This window comes from Tachypleus tridentatus, chromosome 5 (genome assembly GCF_004210375.1).
Source record: "Tachypleus tridentatus isolate NWPU-2018 chromosome 5, ASM421037v1, whole genome shotgun sequence".
Classification (NCBI taxonomy): Eukaryota; Metazoa; Arthropoda; class Merostomata; order Xiphosura; family Limulidae; genus Tachypleus; species Tachypleus tridentatus.
This window is the reverse complement of record NC_134829.1, coordinates 25,694,085-25,714,669: the sequence shown is the minus strand read 5'-3', so window position 1 is coordinate 25,714,669 and position 20,585 is coordinate 25,694,085. Positions and strand designations below refer to the sequence as shown.

At 36.4% G+C, this 20,585-nt stretch overlaps 1 protein-coding gene across 1 annotated transcript in view; it reads right to left on the bottom strand.

The window, feature by feature from the left end:
• The window catches only part of LOC143251291 (protein spire homolog 2-like), a 59,888-nt gene that overhangs the window by 34,527 nt on the left and 4,776 nt on the right, over positions 1 to 20,585 (bottom strand). The window contains exons 2-3 of the mRNA XM_076502729.1: positions 14,602 to 14,636; positions 2,510 to 2,749 (exon numbers count right to left, since the gene is read on the bottom strand). Of these exons, the coding sequence (XP_076358844.1) occupies positions 2,510 to 2,749; positions 14,602 to 14,636 (275 nt within the window). The remainder of the gene's footprint in view (positions 1 to 2,509; positions 2,750 to 14,601; positions 14,637 to 20,585) is intronic.

Below are 20,585 nucleotides of genomic sequence, written 5' to 3'. Positions count from 1 at the left end.
CTTTACGTGTTCTTATTCCATTTGCTTCTACCTACTTGTGTGAGGCAGGATTTTCCACTCTTGTCAATATAAAAACAAAGAATAGGAACAGATTGGATGTTGGAGATGACATGAGACTGACTCTAACAAACGCTCGGCCACAAATTTCAAAGCTTGCTGCTGAAATGCAACATCAGGCATCTCACTAGCTGGGTTGAATAGCTGTTCAAACCTATGTTAATATTATTTTAAGAAATATATGTTCTTTTTGTGAATTCAGGTTGGACGAATGTGATTTAATTTGCTAATAAATAATTACAGAATGTTTAAATATATTTTTTTAGATGTTTCTTTCCCTCTCCTTCACAGAAAATAAAAGAAAAATTAAGCTGCTGATAGTAAGCCCTAAGTAGGGGGTCACATGGGTTTCAAACTTTTAGGTAAGGGGTCGCGAGTGCCAAAAGGTTGGGAACCCCTGGTGTAGATGGATATGAAGTTTTGTTTCGACAGTTTTTATCCGAACTCAACCCCAATGTGCTTTGTTGAACGTAACAAATTAACAAACATCTAGCGTAAACTTCTGATACATAATGTTTGACGTCACTTTACGTAACAAAACTTTGTCAATTAGTTACTGAGAAAAATATTGTATGGCCTGGAATTGTGACAGCAACGGAGACCGCACCTATGCAAACTAGCACATGATAAGCTGTACTTTTGATCAGAAAAGACAATAAGTTCTAAGTTCACTCTTATCACCTGTATACAATGATATTAACTCTAACCAAATTATTAGCTGCATTTTAAAAATCCAGTTGTATTTCATTTTTAAAAAAGTTGGAAAACCGAATACTGCTTTACTTTATGATTCATGTTGCTTCAGTTATTACTGCTGGAATTTAAAAAGTAAGCAAACAAAAAGATTGTACTATTTGTTTGTTTGTTTTTTAATTTCGCGCAAAGCTACTCGAGGACTATCTGCGCTCGTCGTCCCTAATTTAGCAGTGTAAGACTAGAGGGAAGGCAGGTGGTCATCATCACCCACCGCCAACTCTTTTACCAACGAATAGTCGATGTGATCGTTACGTTATAACGCCCCCACGGCTGAAAGGGGAGCATGTTTGGTGCGACGAGGATTCGAACCCGAGACCCTCAGATTACGAGTCGAATGCCTTAACCCACCTGACCATATCAAGCCAAAGACTGTACTGCAAAAATAAATTTAATGTAAAAATACAAAGAAGCTTTAAAGGAAAAAAAAATATATATATATATACAGTTACACAACACCAGGACTGCTGAATAAAGAAGGAAAATTGTTGAAACAACGTATATTTGCAAAGGAAGATGTACTGGGGGAAACAGTTTTGCGCGAAAATGCAAAACAACCAATGCTCGTGACATTGCTACTCTGCCCTTGAACAAGTCACTTTACCTCCGAATTAACCTGTTAGCTCAGTTACTTTACCCAGTTTTTCAGCACGGTTTATAAATACCATCTCAGCATAGAAGATATTTTACCTTGACTTTGATACACTGTTATAAATGCCACGATTATCTTGAGAGAAAATAAAAGATGTCCATTTTTATTAATTCTTGGATGCTGCCAGTTAAACAGAAGTAAAGGAAGAATGGCTAATTTAAACTGTTTATTTCTCTTTGGTAGTTAATCTGTGCAAGTTCTATGTGAACTAAACGTGTTTTTGCGGTTATCAGCATGTTATGTATTTGCGTTCGTATACACGTGTATATATTTGTAAATCCATGTCCAAAGATTATTCCTGGTCGACTAATGTGTTTGAAGTGTGTTTGCATTTGTATATTTTAGATGCATATGTAAGCGCATATAAATATATACTTCTATTATTATACTCACTGCTTTAGTTCTATAACACTGAAAAAGTAAATAACATGTATTAACTTGGAAACTAAATACCACTAAAAAAGGCACCCACAACAAGTCTTACTCCACCTAACCCTGCCAGTAATATCCGCAGCATAATAAATATTATCCTTTTAGAAAAGTGATACAAGTCTCGTGTACACAAGTTCCATCCATACTCAACCATCGCATACCTCAAGCAGTTAGATAATGAAATGGGTATTCATGCTGTTATACACAAAGACATACCAGACAAGCCGTCGGACACAGCACCTATGGATTTCTGTGTGATCAGAACTATCAAAGCAGGTGCTGGAAAACTGTAACCCTCGTACCCTAGATAATTTAAGGAAGACAAACTAACAGTGTGCTTTGGACTTTATAGCCTTTTGGAATAGAAACTACGCTGTAGGGCTATTGTCAAGATGGATAGCTGTCAAATAAAACATGACAGGACGAGGTGACATGTACTGTAACGACGTGGTAATGTCCCAAAACCGTTTTTAACCTCTGTAAGCACAAATATATTATTAAACAAAAAGAATAAATTTTTAACAATCCGTTTCATCTTCATCATATCATACGATGGTGACGTTACACACAAATTTTTCGTATACTGTTTACTTGTATTCTAATTCCAATATTTACCTGCAGTACTTTGTCTAATGTCATTTTATCACAATCTTCAACTTCTGAATCAACCATATCATCTTCGTAATCATTTTCGATTCCTTCGTCAGCTTGTTTGGATTCTGTCACCTTCTCAACATCTGCTGAAGTCATTCTATCTAGTAGTTTCTCAAGATTGGGCGAGAGAGCTCGTTCCTCATCGGCTGCTAGGCCATAGTCCAAAGCATGAAAGACAACGAGACCCAACGAAGTTAAAAGCTATAAAAGTCGATTTTGAAAAAAGAAAAACTAATATATTAAACAATATAAATGACATAATCATATATCAAAATTTCAAACAAACAGATGTATGAATAAATAACATAGATTGAATAATAGAACTTTTAGCCATACTTACGTCAACCAAACATTGCCTCGAAGAATAATAAACCCAGGAAAACTTTAAACACAATGACTAAACAATGAATGATTATGTTACATCAGAAACACTGCAGAACAGTGCAGTGCAAAGAAGACATGAAAAACAAATAATAATAATTAAGCTGCACTTCAGATCAATTGGTTTGATTTGTTTTGAATTTCGCGCAAAGCTACATGAGAGCTATCTGAGCTTTTTGTTTGTTTGTTTGTTTTTGAATTTCGCACAAAGCTACTCGAGGGCTATCTGTGCTAGCCGTCCATAATTTAGTAGTGTAAGACTAGAGGGAAGGCAGCTAGTCATCACCACCCACCGCCAACTCTTGGGCTACTCTTTTACCAACGAATAGTGGGATTGACCGTCACATTATAACACCCCCACGGCTGAAAGGGCAAGCATGTTTGGCGCGACGGGGATGCGAACCCGCGACCCTCAGATTACGAGTCGCACGTCTTAACACGCTTGGCCATGCCGGGCCACTATCTGAGCTAGTCATCCCTAAGTTAGCAATGTAAGACTAGAGGGAAGTCAGCTAGTCATCATCGCCCACCATCAATTCTTGGGATACTCTTTTACCAACGAATAGTGGGATTGACAGCCACATTATACCGTCCCACGGCTGAAAGGGCGAGTATGTTTGGTGCGACGGGGATTCGAACCCGCGAACCTCAGATTACGAGTCGCACGCCTTAACATGCTTGGCCATGCCGGGCCCTTTCTGTAGCATAACTGTAATTATCATAACTCGTCAGGAAGACTAACAGGTAAGTACAAAAGACCACCGTCAGGCACCTGAAGTTGGCCTTTCCAGCCCTGGTTCCGAGTTATTTCACGTTATGGCCATTTTCAAAAAAGTAAAGTATTAAAAGTTTTAAAAGACTTGAAGCAAAATTTTAATAATAACTCACAAGGATAACTAACGGGTAGCTCAAAGAGCTGTGTTAGTCACCTGAAGTTGGCCTTTCCAGTCCTGGTTTCAAATTACTAAACGTTACGACCATTTTCTAATTTCAAATCGAACTAGATGGACTTTGATTCTTAACAGGGAATCACAATGAAAAAAGGTCTAATATATAAATTAAAAACATAAATGGCATTAAAAAGATTAATGGCCTTTAAAAACTAAAAACATTACCAAGGTGGACAGTGTCACCATCACCAATAACACTGTCTCATGTTATGGACAAACCTTGGGACAAAACATGTTTAAAATGGTGATGTCGTTGAGAGTCGTAACGACAGCAAGGAAGTAAAATGTGGCTTATTGTGACATGAGTGTTACACAGACTACACACTGGTGCATCAGTTCCAGATAAAAGAAAACGATAAGTTAAAAAACTGTGACCAATGCGTAGTCTAGTTGGAACAACTTCCTCTTTTCGATCCTTACAGAAGCAAGACGGCCAAAGTCCAATATAAGGTTTTATTTCGAAAAGTTTGTTTTCGCGTTGCTCACTCCCAAGTCAACTACCAGCTGGCACGGAGCCGAGCCTTGAATACAGGACCATAACCCATGTATGGAACAGGCACAGCGGTGATAGTGCCAGAGCAGATAGATTTAGCTGCCGTGTCGGCGAGCTCGTTCCTGCGAATATCAACGTGGTAGATGTTAAAGAGAAATCGGCCAGTCGGTTTTGAATATCGGCAAGAACAAGGTGTGAACTAACGTGAATCGATTCCAGGGCCAGTAGAGAACTAAGCGAGTCAGTATAAATAGTGCAGTTTGAGTACTGCTCAGCTTCTATGTGATTCAGGGCAAGAGAAATGGCGCAGAGTTCAACAGTGAACACAGAAGCTGTAGAGGGAATTATGCATGCAACCACCGAACCACAAAATACTATGGCAGAGCCCACACAGTCACCTGATTTTGAACCATCTGTATAAATAGGAATGGAAGAATGGTTCAAAAGATGTTCAGCAAATAACAGACAGTATTTCCAATCAAAAGTATCTGCTCTTCTCAGATGACTTAAAGATAGGTCACATTTGGGGACTGTAAGAAGCCATGGTGGGATGGGCTGACCAGTGGATTCAGCAATGTTATGCAAGGACAGACCCAATTTATCCAAATGCACCTGCATATGAAGGCCGAGAGGAGCAGTGGCAGATCGTCTGTTCTGGAAAAGCATAGCCCACCGAGGAAGAAAAATACAAATCCAGGTGGGATGCTTTGGTAAGGAATGAAGTTTCGAAACATATAGTAAAGACACTTGCAAACGGCGGAGGTGTAAAGAAGGTTCATGAAACTCTATGTATAAGCTTTGAATTGGGGAAGTGTGGAAAGTCCAGTGCAGAGCTGAAGACCTTGATGATGAATGGGGTCCAGCATCTTTAAGGCCGAGGGTCTGGCAGAGCCATAGACCAGTGGTCCATAGAGTTTCGACCGAATAAGAGCACGATATATCTTTAGCATAGAACATCGATCTGCTCCCCAAGTGGTGGAAGAGAGGACACAGAGGATGTTCAGTGCTCTTGTACATTTGACCCTTAGTTGCTTGATGTGTGGTATAAAGGTCAGATTATGGTCAAAGATAAGCCCAAGAACTTTGTCTCAGGGACCACAGGAAGCACAACTTCACCGTTGGCGGCAAAAGTGCACGCAAATGGTTTTGGAGAGAGAGAAATTACAGCCGTTCGCTGTGGTCCACTTCAGTAAAAGATTGAGGGCAGTCTGTAGCTGCTGCTCAATATACCTCATGCTAGACTACTGACATGAGATGTGAAAGTCGTCGACATAGAACCCGTTTGTAACAGCGATAGGGAGTTGTTAATTGATGGCATTAATCTTTATACTGAAAAGTGTGACACTCAAAACACAGCCCTGAGGGACTCCAAATTCCTGTATAAAAGAACGGGAATGTGTTGAAACCAAATGAACTTGGACTCTCCTGTCTATTTTTTTTTTAATGGGCAAATGGCAACGTAACCCATATATATGGAGGTTTTGCAAAATGCCATACCTCCATGTTGTATAATAAGCCTTCTCAATGTCAAAGAATGTTGATACAAAACTGTGGGATATCTATGAAAAGTATCTCATGCCCGTTCATGAGCCTTCCGTGCCGTGTGGCAGGCAAGATTCCACCACGAACGAGGATATCGTGGAAAACGTGTCGAAGTTTTAGGAATACATTGAGCAGTTGCTTGTATAATAGAGTCAGCTCCTGCTGCAACACAGTTGTCCATTGATGGCTTACAGATGGTAGGATCAAGTTCTGCAAGAGCAGTGAAAGAAGGCCAGTTTCCGTGATCCAGCTTCCACTGGGGTACTCGGGTCACGTAGCATCGACCACGGCAAGTCTTTCTCAAAATTGCAGGAAAATGATCATTACCTCGTGGATTATTGTCAACTCTCCAAGAAAAATGGGAAAATAGTGAAGGGGAGCAAACCGAGAGATCAATAGCAGTAAAGGACTGACTAGGTGTATTAAAATAACTATAAAAACCAGTATTGAAAAGAGAAAGGTTGTGATCAGAGAGTATACACTCTACAGAGCGACCCCTCCTATCAATATCATCACTTCCCCAGAGGTGATGATGTCCATTAAAGTCTTTCAAGATTAAAAGGGAAAACGGCAATTTTTCAATGAGAGCATCAAGGTCTGATTGATCATATGTCTCTCCAGGCGACAGGTAGAGAGAACAAATAGTGATGGTATGACCCAAGGAAACATGGATGGCTACGGTCTCCAAGGGTGTGGCAAAGACAGGGTGGGCATATGCTGATCAACCAACAGAGCCACCCTTCCATGCACTCGTCTATCACACAGCCTAACTTTCTGTACAAAGAAAACCGCCGAAAGGTGAATGTTTCGGCAGGTTTCAGAAATGTTTCCTGTAAGGAAAGACACACAGGATGGTAGGAAGCAATCAGTGTTTTGATGTCATCATTAGAGCGTAAATCTCGACAGTTCCATTGTATCAAGGTATGTAGGCGAATTGGGTGGAGAACTCTTCTGTTTATGACCACGTCTTTTTCCTCATTGTCCTTATTTGAGGGAGGTCTACTGACCTCCATGGGTCCTGCCCTGGGTGGATTGGGCAGGTCTTTGCTGTTGGAAGGGGATTCCAGTAACTGGGGACGTCGAGGACTTCATCTTGGGTTGGGAGAAGAAGATGTATCCAAGGAAATGCCTGTACCCAGAACCAAAGGTAGTGGATTTTGAGATTTGTTGGAATGTATATAAGGGACAGAGATGGATGTTGAAGTTGATTCATCAACTTTTTTAACCATGGAGGTCAAATGACTTTTCATTTGTTTTTAGAACGATTATTTTGGAGACACAGAGATCCGTCTGCACTCCCACTGTAGTTGTGGAACGAAGTGCAGCAGCATACGTCCGAGATGAAATGGTGGACAGCAACTTTCGAGCCTCAGGATAAGTAATGTTATGAATTGTTTTCAAACGCTGCACCTCTTTTTCTTCCAACCATTTAGAGCAAGAAGGAAAGTAGGACGATTGAGAGCCATTTCAATTGACGCAATGAGGGTCTGTTTCACACTCATAGGCATCATGGTCCTTTCCACCACAACGAGCACACGTCAAGAAACCACGGCATGACATCTTTGAGTGACTGAACTGCTGACACTGGAAACATTGGAGAGGGTTTGGAATGTGTGGCTGTATCCTGCAATTAAGATAACCTGCCCTGATGGTGCCAGGTGGACGTGGTAATGTAAATGTCAGAACAAGGATATTGGTCGGCATCGTAATTCCATCTTTGTGAGAGAAAATAGCCTCACTGCAGAAACACCTTGAGTGGAGAAACCAGCGAGAATCTCTGACTCAGATATGTTCTTCCAATCCCTCCCTACAATAAGTCGTCGTGATGAATTCAAAGTAGAATGAGGTGTAACCTCAATGGGTGTATCCCCAATTGCCTTCGAATGCAAGAGGAGTTCACTGTGTTGAAATGTGGATGTTGCCACCAATATATCACCAGAGTGAAGCTTCTTTACTTACTTTGGGAGCCAGAAAGCCCCCTAGTCCCTTCTGAATGAAAATGGAAGATATTTGCCATAAAGGTTTGTCTAAAAGAGAATGTAGTATAAGAAAATGAGGTACAACAGATGTTGAAGATTGCTGCTCAGAATCTTCAAGACGTGGTCGTTTACATATGGACTGTTTTTTCACTATTTTATTTAAGTTTTTATTTGGAGAATCCATAACAAAAAAGGGAAATTTCGCTGCCCACTGATCCCACCCACCATGGAGTCCTACGAGAGGACACACTACAATGTCAAACAAGGACACTGCAGCAACGCCAGGGATTCGTGAGCACTATACTCAAACACCAGCATCAGATACAATCTCCCCAACACCTGTTGAGAACATCCAACACTGGTACTTGGTTGACCCTAGCCCTAGTGGACTAGCTGAATGACCCAAGGGGGCCATCCCAAGGCCGCCCGTCTACAGGAATTCAAGGCCAACGTGGTGTGTTAGGATTGGACCCCTCAACCACCAGGATCCTCTCCTCCTCTTCACGGGTCGCCACGCACGACAAACACGTGGATGGATGTTTAGACCCTAGAAGAGATAATTATCGAAAAACGGCTTAAGTAAAACAAAGATAATAGGGAAATTAATCAAGTTTGTAAAATATCGGAAACGTTGATTGAGGATAATATCACTGATTGTTACAAATTCTAATCTTTACTTTTGATACAATGCTATCTAGACGTTCACAATCATTATCTATCGATATTTCAGTGTATCTTTATACAACTAATCGTGATTTACTTTCTTTTTAAGCACGATGTAAGAATCTATGTGGAAAAAATAACCATTTTTACAGCATGTAATCACTAGGAACACCATCTGTAGCCTACTGGTGCGATGGTAGCACATCTGTAACAGATACATGTTAAATCAGAGGGAATTCTCAATAACCATGGCACTTGAAATTACTTCAGGCAGGATTAAATAAGATTAATGAATAAGACCTTTTATTTCTCTTTTTTGTTTTTATTTGGTACATTTTTGTGTTCCAGCAATACCACGTGTGGAGCGTGCGTATATCCTATTCGGATTTAATACTCATCAGGATCTCTACAAACCTACTCTTAAATTGAAAGTATTCTAAGCAGGATTGGAGAAATTTAATCTGTGAGACCTTCGACACAGTCAAAAACATTGATCGAAATGGTTTGACCTTCTGAGTCCAGAATTGCAATTAGATATCAAATAGATGACGCAGCTGAAAGGCTGTACTCGAAAAAGTTAGAGCCATTCTATAAGTCGTGAGCCCGGCATGGCCAGATGGTTAAGGCACTCGACTCGTAATCCCATGCTCACTCTTTCAGCTGTGGTGGCGTTATAATGTGACGGTCAATACTACTATTCGTTGGTAAAAGAGTAGCCCACCAGGTGGTTGTAGGTGGTGATGGCTAGCTGCTTTCCCTCTAGTTTTACACTGCTAAATTAGGGATGGCTAGCGCAGATAGCTTTCGTGTAGCTTTGCCAGAAAATTCAAAACAAACCAAACTTTGAGTCGTGGTGTCGCAGCTAATAAAAAAATAATGCGATTCTCTCAAAACATCATGCCTATTTTATTCCGATATGCTAGCTATCTGAAGCACTGTTGTAATACTAAATTATAGTATTTCGAGACAAGAGAATGTGTTAATTACCTCGAAAATGATGTTTCCAGAGAGCATGAGCCTTTCAAAGTATTCATGTTCCTGTAGCATTTTAGCCCTCTTGTGGGCAACTACTTTTTTTATTCCCAGAAACCAGGGAAATGCGATAACTTTTACATTTGACTGATTTACTGTATATCTCGTTGAAGAAAAGCCCTATAAACCATTTATCATTGGCTTCAATGCGAAAAGCCCTTATCACGGTACACCCCCATACAGCATTTAGGAATAGGAAAATACACTGTTGTTCCAAAAACCAAATATGAATTTTAGGGAACTACCCTTTTATTTTTATTTGAAATTTTTAGATATGGTATAGGCCCGGCAAGGTCAGGTTGGTTAAGGCATGCGATTCATAATCTGAGGATCGCGGGTTCGCATCCCCGTCACACTAAACATGCTCGCCTTTTCAATCGTGGTGGCGTAATAATGTGATGGCCAATCCCATTATTCGTTGGTAAAAGAGTAGCCCAAGAGTTGGCGGTGGGTGGTAATGACTAGTTGCCTTCCTTCTAGTCTTCCACTGCAAAATTAGGGACGGCTAGCGCAGATAGCCCTCGAGTAGCTTTGCACGAAATTCAAAAACAAAACAGATATAGTATTTTATAGAATATATGACAATCCACAAATAATAACTTACCGGCTACCTGAATTTATATTTTAAAGAAAAGAAAATTTAGTTCCCTGAAATCGAGTATCTTTCTGTACTCACTTCTTTTCAATTCCTCAAAAATATTTACAACATTATTTTCAAGAAGCATGTTATTTTCTAAAAATATGTGAGTATTATTTTTCATGTAACTCCGCAGTTTCCGACTGAACAGATTAGCGAATACTGAATTTCAGGAAAATGTTATGTTTGTTTCAATAAAACTGCTATTCGCAATTTTTCGAATACCACCATGTACGGTATTATTTAATAGTATGAATCGTGAGGAAACAAAATTGCGGTTATAAAAATAGTTTAAAACCACCTTTAAATTGTCTGAATATTGACAATGACTATTTTACAATATTGACTACACAAAACTAAAGCTTAATGTACTTATAAATATATATATATACACACGCATGTTTACGGAGTGAAATTATTTTTTTCAATAAATTTTCATCTAAATAACGAAGTGACTTCTCCAGTCAAGCGTACAGAAAATAAAATGAAACGAATCTTACTGCCCTAATTATTTCACAGAACTCTTCAGTCTGGGGTCCAAGTGGTTCTTTTCTTGTACAGAAAATGATACAAGGATATAACAGAAGATGCGCTATGTTGGGCATATGACTATATTTGAGGGTAGATAGGTAAATATTATTACGAGTAATAAAATCGAATTGGTTATACGTACGCCCCACGCTTAGTATTGTTGGCGCACAAAAATATATCTTACAAAAAGGAAGGAAAGATGTATAATAAAAATATGCCCCTCCCCCGCTAGTACAACGGTATGTCTCTGGATTTACAACGCTAAAATGAGGGGTTCGATTCCCCTCGGTAGGCTCAGCAGATTGCCCGATGTGGCTTTGCTATAAGAAAATACACACACAATAAAAATATAAAGATAAATAGGCTTCGATAAATTCGTATGCTAGCAAGCTTATGAATATATGAAGTTTTAATGCTACAAAAACTGGGACACTGTCGCTCAGATTAGCACAATTAGTGATCTGCCAAAGTAGAAACAAAACTGTTAAGTTAAACCTGTTACCAGTTTGACTTTCTTGTTTCAATATTTTCATTGCATTAAAACTTTCTATATTATTATAGCTAGCTAGGTCACATATATATATCGATCCATGCTTGTCACTATGAAATGTAAGTTGTTTTTTTATTATATTTGCACATGCTATTAGCAATGACTTCTCATCAAAGCAAGGTAACTCAATAGATCAAATCTAAACCTTAACCCAGTAAATAATGTAGCTAATATAATAAAGCGTCTACTATCTATGAAGTAGCTCTCAAACTTGAAAGTCAACTCTCAAATAAGTGTCTTTTGAAAGTAATTTTAGTCCGGCTAAACAGCCAGTTCAGAGAGACCCAGAGATTCGGCCACAGCCATTTGTTATTCAGAACTGCTGACGAGAGGGTGGCCAAGCAGTTAAAACCACCTTACACATACAGTGATACTCATAACTACACATACAGTGGTACTCATAACTACACATACAGTGAGTGATACTCAGAACTACACATACAATGATACTCATAAATAGGCATTGATTGCTATACTTATGAAAAGTCTCACAACTGCAAGTTCAGGGTCTTCAGAAGTTTACCACTGCTCGAACTTTGAGCTTTATGAGTCACGCTACCCACTGTCATCTGAACTACACACAGTCTCTGAATGCTGAAAGAAGCCTAGATTATTGATTAATATATTTAAAACAAACTTCTCTTTAAGTTACTACAAAGTGGAAATATTTATATAAAAATAAAAAGCGCATATAGCCCTTCTATATCTTTGTATGAATTAAAAAAGCAATAATATGTAAAAAACAGCCAAAAAAATAGCACGTAGCGGATGAATATGTGTATACCAGAGGAAAGGCGTCGTAATTTTCCACGTTATCTTTACTTTCTGATGTTTTTTCTTCATTTTCAATTCTTTAGTTGGCTTTCAAATAAGTATCTGCTTCTAGTCAGCTCCTCTGCTCATGTTTGTTCAATTATCATTTAGGATGCTTTAACGTTTAAAGATTTGTTGTTTTAATTTTTTAAAAACCAGTGAATTTGTATAAACAGTGTAAATATTGCTTCTTTCATATATCTCACCATCAAGATGATTCTTTACGATAATCGAAAAACAAACTATTTTAATGTAAAATACATCATGTGTAATATTCATCCCAAATGTAACAGATCCTAAACGGCTCAGTGGTAAATTTGAAGGCTTATAACGCTGAAAACCAAGTTTCGGTACTTGTGATAGGTACAGCACAAATAGTCCATTGTGTAGCTTTGTGCTTAAAAACAAACAAAATCAACTAAATATTGCTCTGCACGAAACACAATCGTATAAAAGCGAGTTTATAAATTATCAAGGGGCTGTGTGTGGCCTAGTAGTTGGCGTTCCGTATCACAAATACGAGGGTTCATGGTTTCAGTCTCGTTTTCCATAAAATCATGTTCCATAGTTTTGGATTGTACTTGCATTATAAGAGTGATAATTAAACACGAATATTCGATGAAAATAGCTAAAGAGAATAAGCGCTGAATGCCAGTTGCCTTCCTTGGCAGGTCCGGTTACGAATGGCTACTGCAGTTAGCCCTTGAATAACTGTGAATAACACATGTTCTACGCCGGATATTGAGAATGAATATTTGACAACAGAATATATTTTTTTTTGTAACTTTAACTTTATTCATGGATTATAATCGTCATAAATCTCTTAACTGATCAAAACTAACGAAAGGAAGAGATATAAACATACTTGTTTCCTTTGTTACCATTCAAGTAAAAAACAATGACAGCGAGTATGAATCTGATGCATTCAGATGTACTTAAATTTACAAATATCTTGATGACTTCGTATCACTGAGAAATTACAATTATCAATCAGAACTGTATAATTTTGTACACAGTAATGCTCAAATATATCATCGTATATAGTACTACTTATAACTAGGTGTTAAGTCCAAAGTTTATCATTTCTAAAGGTTTAATCATACAATAAATATTAGTTGTTAATATTTGATCATGCACACTACACATTATTTCTCGATGTTTAAACGTAAAATATATCTTAACTGAGTTTTTAATTACGTGGTACACGTTAATTCTAGACCTTTAGCCAAGGAATGTACGTTATTTCTACTTTTGGTTACTTATCCATCTACAGTGCAAGAAATTTCTAAATATTTTCTTAACAGTTTTTAGATGTTAACTATACAAGTTGCAAATAGTTTTTAATCACCGTTACAAGTTATATCTGGATGTTTTATCACGTGCTATAAGTTGTATCTAGATGTTTTATCACGTGTTACAAGCTGTATCGAGATTCTCGATGTTTTATCAAGTGTTACAAGTTGTATCTAGATGTCTTGTCACGTGTTATATAAGTTATACCTGGACGTTTAATTACGTGTTACAAGTTAAATGTTGATGTTTAATGATGTGTTACAAGTTATTTCTAGAAAACACATTTACTTTTTATGTTTCAGAATGGCGCTCAAATTCTGTTGTATGGCTTAATTATACACAACTAGATATTTTAAACAATTACACGTTTCTAAGTGTTTACGCATACAAAACTCAATTGTTTTAGGCGTTTTAGTACACATTATCGTTGTTGCTGTGTTTATTAATAAAAAAGTACTCTCTATTAATTTAATCTATGTATATTCTTTATAGCAAACTGAACAGAATAAATTATCTGTAGATACTTATTCATGCTTCAGAAGTTAGTTACAGATGTTTACTTGTGTAGTTTCTAGTTATTAGTTTATACAGGAAAAGTTCTTTTTTTACCTTTCTGTATTTACCGGTGGGAAATGAAAGTTTCAACCTGAACGACAACTTACGTCACTAATGTGGCACATTATAACTAAATTACAATGCATATTATATATCTGGGTATCATGTACTGTTGTACATGTTATATCTACATTACACTAATCTAGTACTCATTATATCTAAGTGTTACTAAATGATAGAAATCTACTACATGTTACATGTACGTGTTACTAACCCATGCGCCTAATACCTAAATGTTAATATTCCCGTACGCGTTAGGCCTACAATTTACTATTTCACAACACATCATAATTTACAATACATTGATGTCACTAATCTAGAACATGTTACATCTAGGTCATAACGTAATAACGTTGATTAAAATTAGTTACTTATCAATATCAGTTATCTCTATTTGCTTAAATAGAAAATTGTTAGTCAAGGTTATACGCATGAGTAGTATATTCCTTCACTTACGAATGACCTTCTACTCACTTAAAATCATGGAGTGATAAAATATACCGCCAACAGATAAAATATAAGAGTGATAAAATATACCGCCAACAGATAAAATATAAGAGTGATAAATTCATACCTGACATTCATTCCTGGCTAAAGGTCTAGGACCGTCTGAAAAAGAACAATAACAAAACACATTGTCAAAACAATCTATGATAACTTACGTGAGTCAAAAAAATGTATTTTTTTTACATTACAAAATTAGTTTATCTTTCTAAAAAGTATTTTAAATTGAAATGTAAGTAGTAACTTACAAGCACTGTGAATATTTTAATCAGTTTTACAGTTATTATATTATGTTTATTGTAAATTCAAATATTTTCCTAAAATTATACAAATTCCACTTTCAATTTTAGTGTTTAATGTTTAGAAACAGTGCACGTTTATTGAGCAAAACCTAAACTTTTAACATTTATTGTACATCTTAAATGTAAATATATTGTTCCATTACTTAAAGGTTTGGGTTCAGTTTGTTTGGAATTTCGCGCAAAGCTACACGAAGGCTATCTGCATTAGTCGTCCCTCATTTAGCTATGTAAGACTAGAGGGAAGGCTAATGACTAGTCATCACCATCCACTGCCAACTCTTGGGCTACTCTTTTACCAACAAACAGTGGGATTGACAGCCACATTATAACGCCCCAAAGGCTGAAAGGGCGAGCATTTTTGGTGCGATGGGGATTTGAACCCGCGACCCTTAGATTACGAGTCGAGTGCCTTAACCACCAGGCCATGCAAAGTCTATACTTAAGGGAATCCACACATTGAGAAGAAAAAGACCTTTCTCATACTGCTCTAGTGGTTCTACAGCTTCAAATAAATTCTCTATTAAATTTGTGATATTATGTATTCAGAAGGTAATCTTCTCTCGTTGCTCCAGTGATACAGAACATTCGAAAAGTAAGTTTTCTTAACTAATTTAACAACGTCACACTTGCAGAACGTTGATGCACCAAATTACTGTAGTGATACTATATTCAGCAGGATGAATATCTAAATTATTTCATATTCAGTGTGGTAAAAGTCTTCAAATTATTGCTGTGGTATTTCAATTAGAAGATAAAATATCTTCACTGTTCTTGGGTTCAGTATGGTCTGGTAGTTAGTGTATCAGGCCGTGGACCTTAGAGTCCGTATTTCACGTCCCATTGCTGCAAAATTGCGCTCCGCAATTTGGAGCCATGCATGTGCTATAAAGAGTGATGGTCAAATCCCATCATTTAATTACAGTAGTCCAAGAGGTGGCAGTAGGCGTTGTTGACAAGCAATTTAGTCTGCCCGTTAAAATTTCGTTTTGTAGTTTTATGCGAACTTCCGAAAATAAATAAATTAGTATTTTATCGACTTTATGCACTCAAAGGCTAAAACATCCGTATTATTCTAGTTATTCACAAATCTAGAAGATTAAGCCTCTTAATTACAATTATCCATTATATGCTAGTATTTATAAATATTGAGAAGGATAAATAATTCTCCATTATATTCTAGCGTTCCTGTGTTTCTATATTGTAAAAAAATGAAATTTTTTGAGCATTCTGTGTCATTCTACAGTGGCTCCGTTAGCCAATAAAATTAGAATGATTATCTGTAACTTATACATATTAATATAAATTCTAAAATCAATTTTACTGAAATACCAGTAGTTACTCTAACGCATCACCCTATCTTCAAAATACACCGGTCTGGGTTAATTGCAGCATAACTATAAACCTGTATCACCTCCCCCCCCCTTTTTTTGTATCAGATTTTTATTTCTTGTGAAACACGAAGCTGTGTGTTGTGTTCACCATGGGTATCAAAAACTGTTTTTAGTGTTCCAGGTTCTCAGACCTAGGGTTGAGTCACTAAGAAGGGGGATGGTGGTGGTGAAATGAGCCTTGTCACTATTGTATCATTCTCGTCTTAACCTGAAGATGATCTAGGAAGGTCAAAATGTTGTTCTTTCCATATCAGTAAAATTCACATCTTTCATCTGCTTGAAGTTAAGCACAAAGCTACACAATGAGCAATCTGAGCTCTGCCCACAACGGATATTAAAACCAGATTTCTAGCGTTGTAAGTCCGAAGATATAACGCTATGCCACTGGGCAGCAAGAATTCTTTTGTCAATGAAAGATTTGTTAAACAGGCCTCATTAACAATAATAGATGAACCAGTGTCACAACATTTCTGCGACGATAAATATTATTTTTTACATTTATTTTCAGTTGTTTTTGAAGGCTTATTTCCATTAATACCACTTCTCACATTAACCAGTAAAACAGCCCTTACTCTCCCCTACTAAGTTTAAATGAAAGAAAGAAAAAAAGAGAGGTTTATTTCATGTAATGTTTTGTTCCACCTATTCCTCACCATATCATACTTTTCTATTTTATTTTTTGTTGTTTTATTTTATATATTTATTTTAAGGCCAGATATACTTTGATCTTTCCATTTTTATTCTCATTGTTTATATAACGTTTCTACTTTTTCTTTATAAGTTTTCCTTTCAATTTAACCATTTTGACTCTTAAATTTCAATAATGTTTATATTTTTATAATTTTTATATATTTCAAATTACAACTAACTTATGTTTGTTGACATTAATATATAATGAACTTAATCAGTGATGTCGAGAAAATCCACTTGTAGAGAAATATATATGCAAAAACGGCTCGTTTGGGTTGAGAAAATATTTTACGTATAAGAGCGAACCTGACGATGACCGAAGAAGGTCGAAACGTTGTTCGCTCTTCTACGTAAAATATTTTCTCAACCCAAACGAGCCGTTTTTGCATATATATAATGAACTTAATGTCTTTCTCGTAAAATCTTTTCTTACCCTCGAATAAAGTATTGCATCTATTTATTTTATATAAGTTTTTAATCCAGCTTTTATTTAACCTGTTGTCGTGTAAAGTGTCTTAACATAAAGAAAATGCTGAATCCCCTTTTCACGAAACCAATACATGAATATTCGTTAATAATTAACAAACAGTATGATACAAGTTAAAAAGCAAGTATTTTCATGTATTTTTACATTATTAAACAGATATGAATAATGTTTTTAACGTTATTGGTATATTTATGTGTGTAATATGCACTATTAGGAGGGTGGTAATTCTCGTGTACGAGGGTTAAACTGAGCATTAAACCATAACAATAGAGTGATTGACATATTGTGTAATACAGAATGTGAATAAATTGTATTCTACTCAGGAATAAACAGCTTTCATTAAAGAAAACAAGTTATAGCAAACGAATAAAATAATACCAGCAAGTGATCTCCATCTTAGGACAAAGACTTTGTCTGAGAACAAAAGCACATTTTTATTACAGCGTCTATTGACCTATTGTGCTATTTGTCACAGAGTATTGTGTGATATGTGGAAGAAAACAGATACAACTGTAGTAAATTCCCAACAGCAGAGCCAACTGAATGGTAAAGTTATGCTTCCAGGAAATATAAAGTCAGCACAAACCTGAAGAGGAATACTTTATTGATAGCAAGTGTTCATCAATGAAATAAATAGATCAATGGAAATTCTTCTGAACCAAAATAGAAATGAACAGCTACCACAAAACTAGGCTAAGAAAATGCGTCAAAAGAAAAACTACCAAACATGTATCCAGTGAAATTATTTGGTAGCTCTGACAGACATTCCATCATCTACTGGGTTTGTTTGACGCGGGCTTGAGACCCATGCCATTTATTTTTGTTAATGATAAGGACAAGAGTCCCAAATATTCTTTTTAAAATGACTGCTTGTGGATAAATATAACACTATGTAACAAAATTTTTACTTTTTCTTGTTCCTGGACAGAAAGTGTTATTTCCTAATTGCTTATGCCTAAAGTAAATGGAAAAAACCTATTTTTTCTCTTCAAACTTTGTTTTTGTGACCTGGAAGCATATAACGAAAACATGATAGGGGACTATATGTGGGGGCTGATACGTGAAAGTGATTTACATTACAGTCCTAAATCTCTAAAAACTACCCACTTCTAAACATTTTTGTATAACTTTAGTATAAATACATGTAAATCTTGATTTATATGTTGTTTTATTCAGCCCTTATGTAAGTGAAAATGTGCAAATTTGCCCGTTTTTACATAGAAAATAGGTTAATTTCTAAATTTAATTATCCAGGTCACAGAAGCAAAGTTTGAATGGAATAATGGCCATTTTCTGTACTTTTACAACAAAAGCTGTTAAGAAATAACACATACTATCCAGGAACAAAATTTGTGTTACATAGTATTATTTAATGTGTATTTAATTGCAGTTGCATTAGATAAAGAACGCCGTTTAGAGAAACCCGTGAATGAATATATTGAGAAGAGTGGCTAACTGTACCTATTATTGAAACTCTGAAGTAAAATTTGTTTACATGTTCAAGAATGACAGCTTCTGCCTAATCATTCATATCATAGGAGATACCTAAGTCATAGTCCCCTGCTGGTACAGCGTCAAGTTCACGGATTTACAACGCTAAAATCAGGGGCTCGATTCCTTCGGTGGACTCAGCAGCAAAGCCACATCGGGCTATCTATGACAAAACACACACACATTTAAGTAATTCAGAAGTTAAACAATGTCTGGTATCTTTTCATGGCTGTTGATGCCAGACTGCTAATCTTCCTTTTAGTAACATCAAAAGTCCTCCTATCAAATTACTATCAGCAACATTTTATGCACTGAAGAAACAGAGAAAGGTAACTTTAAAGAACCAAGCCACATTCCCTAATGTGTATTTCAAATTCAAAGCTACATGAAAAAACAACCATAATGACTTCTAAGCTTGGTAACTTATATTAAGTTGCCAAAATGTAATTTTTATAAATCGTTTATAAATCAGAATTAGGATAACTAATGAAACATTATTTATTTATTTTAACACCAATTATTATTAATTAACCAGAGCATTAACATCACACAAAACTATGGGTCTTTTGCCCAATACCAGGACTCATCATGGCGGGCGGAAAAGACTTTTTAGGTCAAATCACAGTCCTAGGGCGATATCTCACAAATTTAGACAATGGCCATAATAAATAAGCATGTACCAGAGAGAGGCCCCCTTCTAATACCAACCTCTACAAGCTTCTTTCTTATCCCTTAAAATAAGCTTATGGAAGCTGATACAGAAAATGTAACCAAACAAGGCACAATATTTATAAGATAATCGTTTTAGTATTTAACTTCTTCCTAGCCAAAAGGATAAGTTTAAATTCACGTCATTAGTATATTCAGTTTATCATGATTATGCCTGGTAGGTGCACATGCAGAACACGTACACCAAACTTTACAATAAAATGTATGGATATATCTAAGTAAAGAAACATTCCATCCTAGTTGTAGAAGGATTTTTTTTCAAGCGTGATATGTACGTCATATATTATGTTTATGTATAATCATTTAATGCATTTACTTTTCTAGTTAATCATCCGTAATTATAACCGAACAAAACTTGTGGTAACAGTACCCAAGAAAGCTTGAGGATATCCCATCTATCAAGCAAGATTCTAAACCCTAATTTTAAACAAGTTAACCATCATGGAAAATCAACGCAAGGGTGAGGAGGTGAATGTTTAAACCCACAACGTCTGTTAAAGGCAGTAGGAAGTGAGACGTTGTGTACATATGGAAGTACAATGTAATCTGTATAAATGTTCAGTAAAACACTTAACTTTATATGTAAAATATGCGTAATATAAAAACAAAGGTAAACTTCATAACCTTTCTAATTTTGACATCTTAAATTTTTCGGCACTTTTTGTTTGAAATTAAGTACAAAACTACACAATGGGCTATCTGTGTTATGCCCACCACAGGTATAGAAAAACCGGTTTCTAGCGGTGTGAGTTCGCAGATATACCATTATGCCACTGAAAGGGGGGTCACTTCTAATGTTGTACTCTAACCAAAGTAAATCATATAATGCATTTACAGGATTTTTATGTTCAGAAATAAAATATAATTTTCTTCTGGATCATAACATGTGAATTTATTAAGAATGAATATAATTATAAAATAAAAAAACAAGAAAGCAAGATTTACGAGGAAAATAAACTTTCCA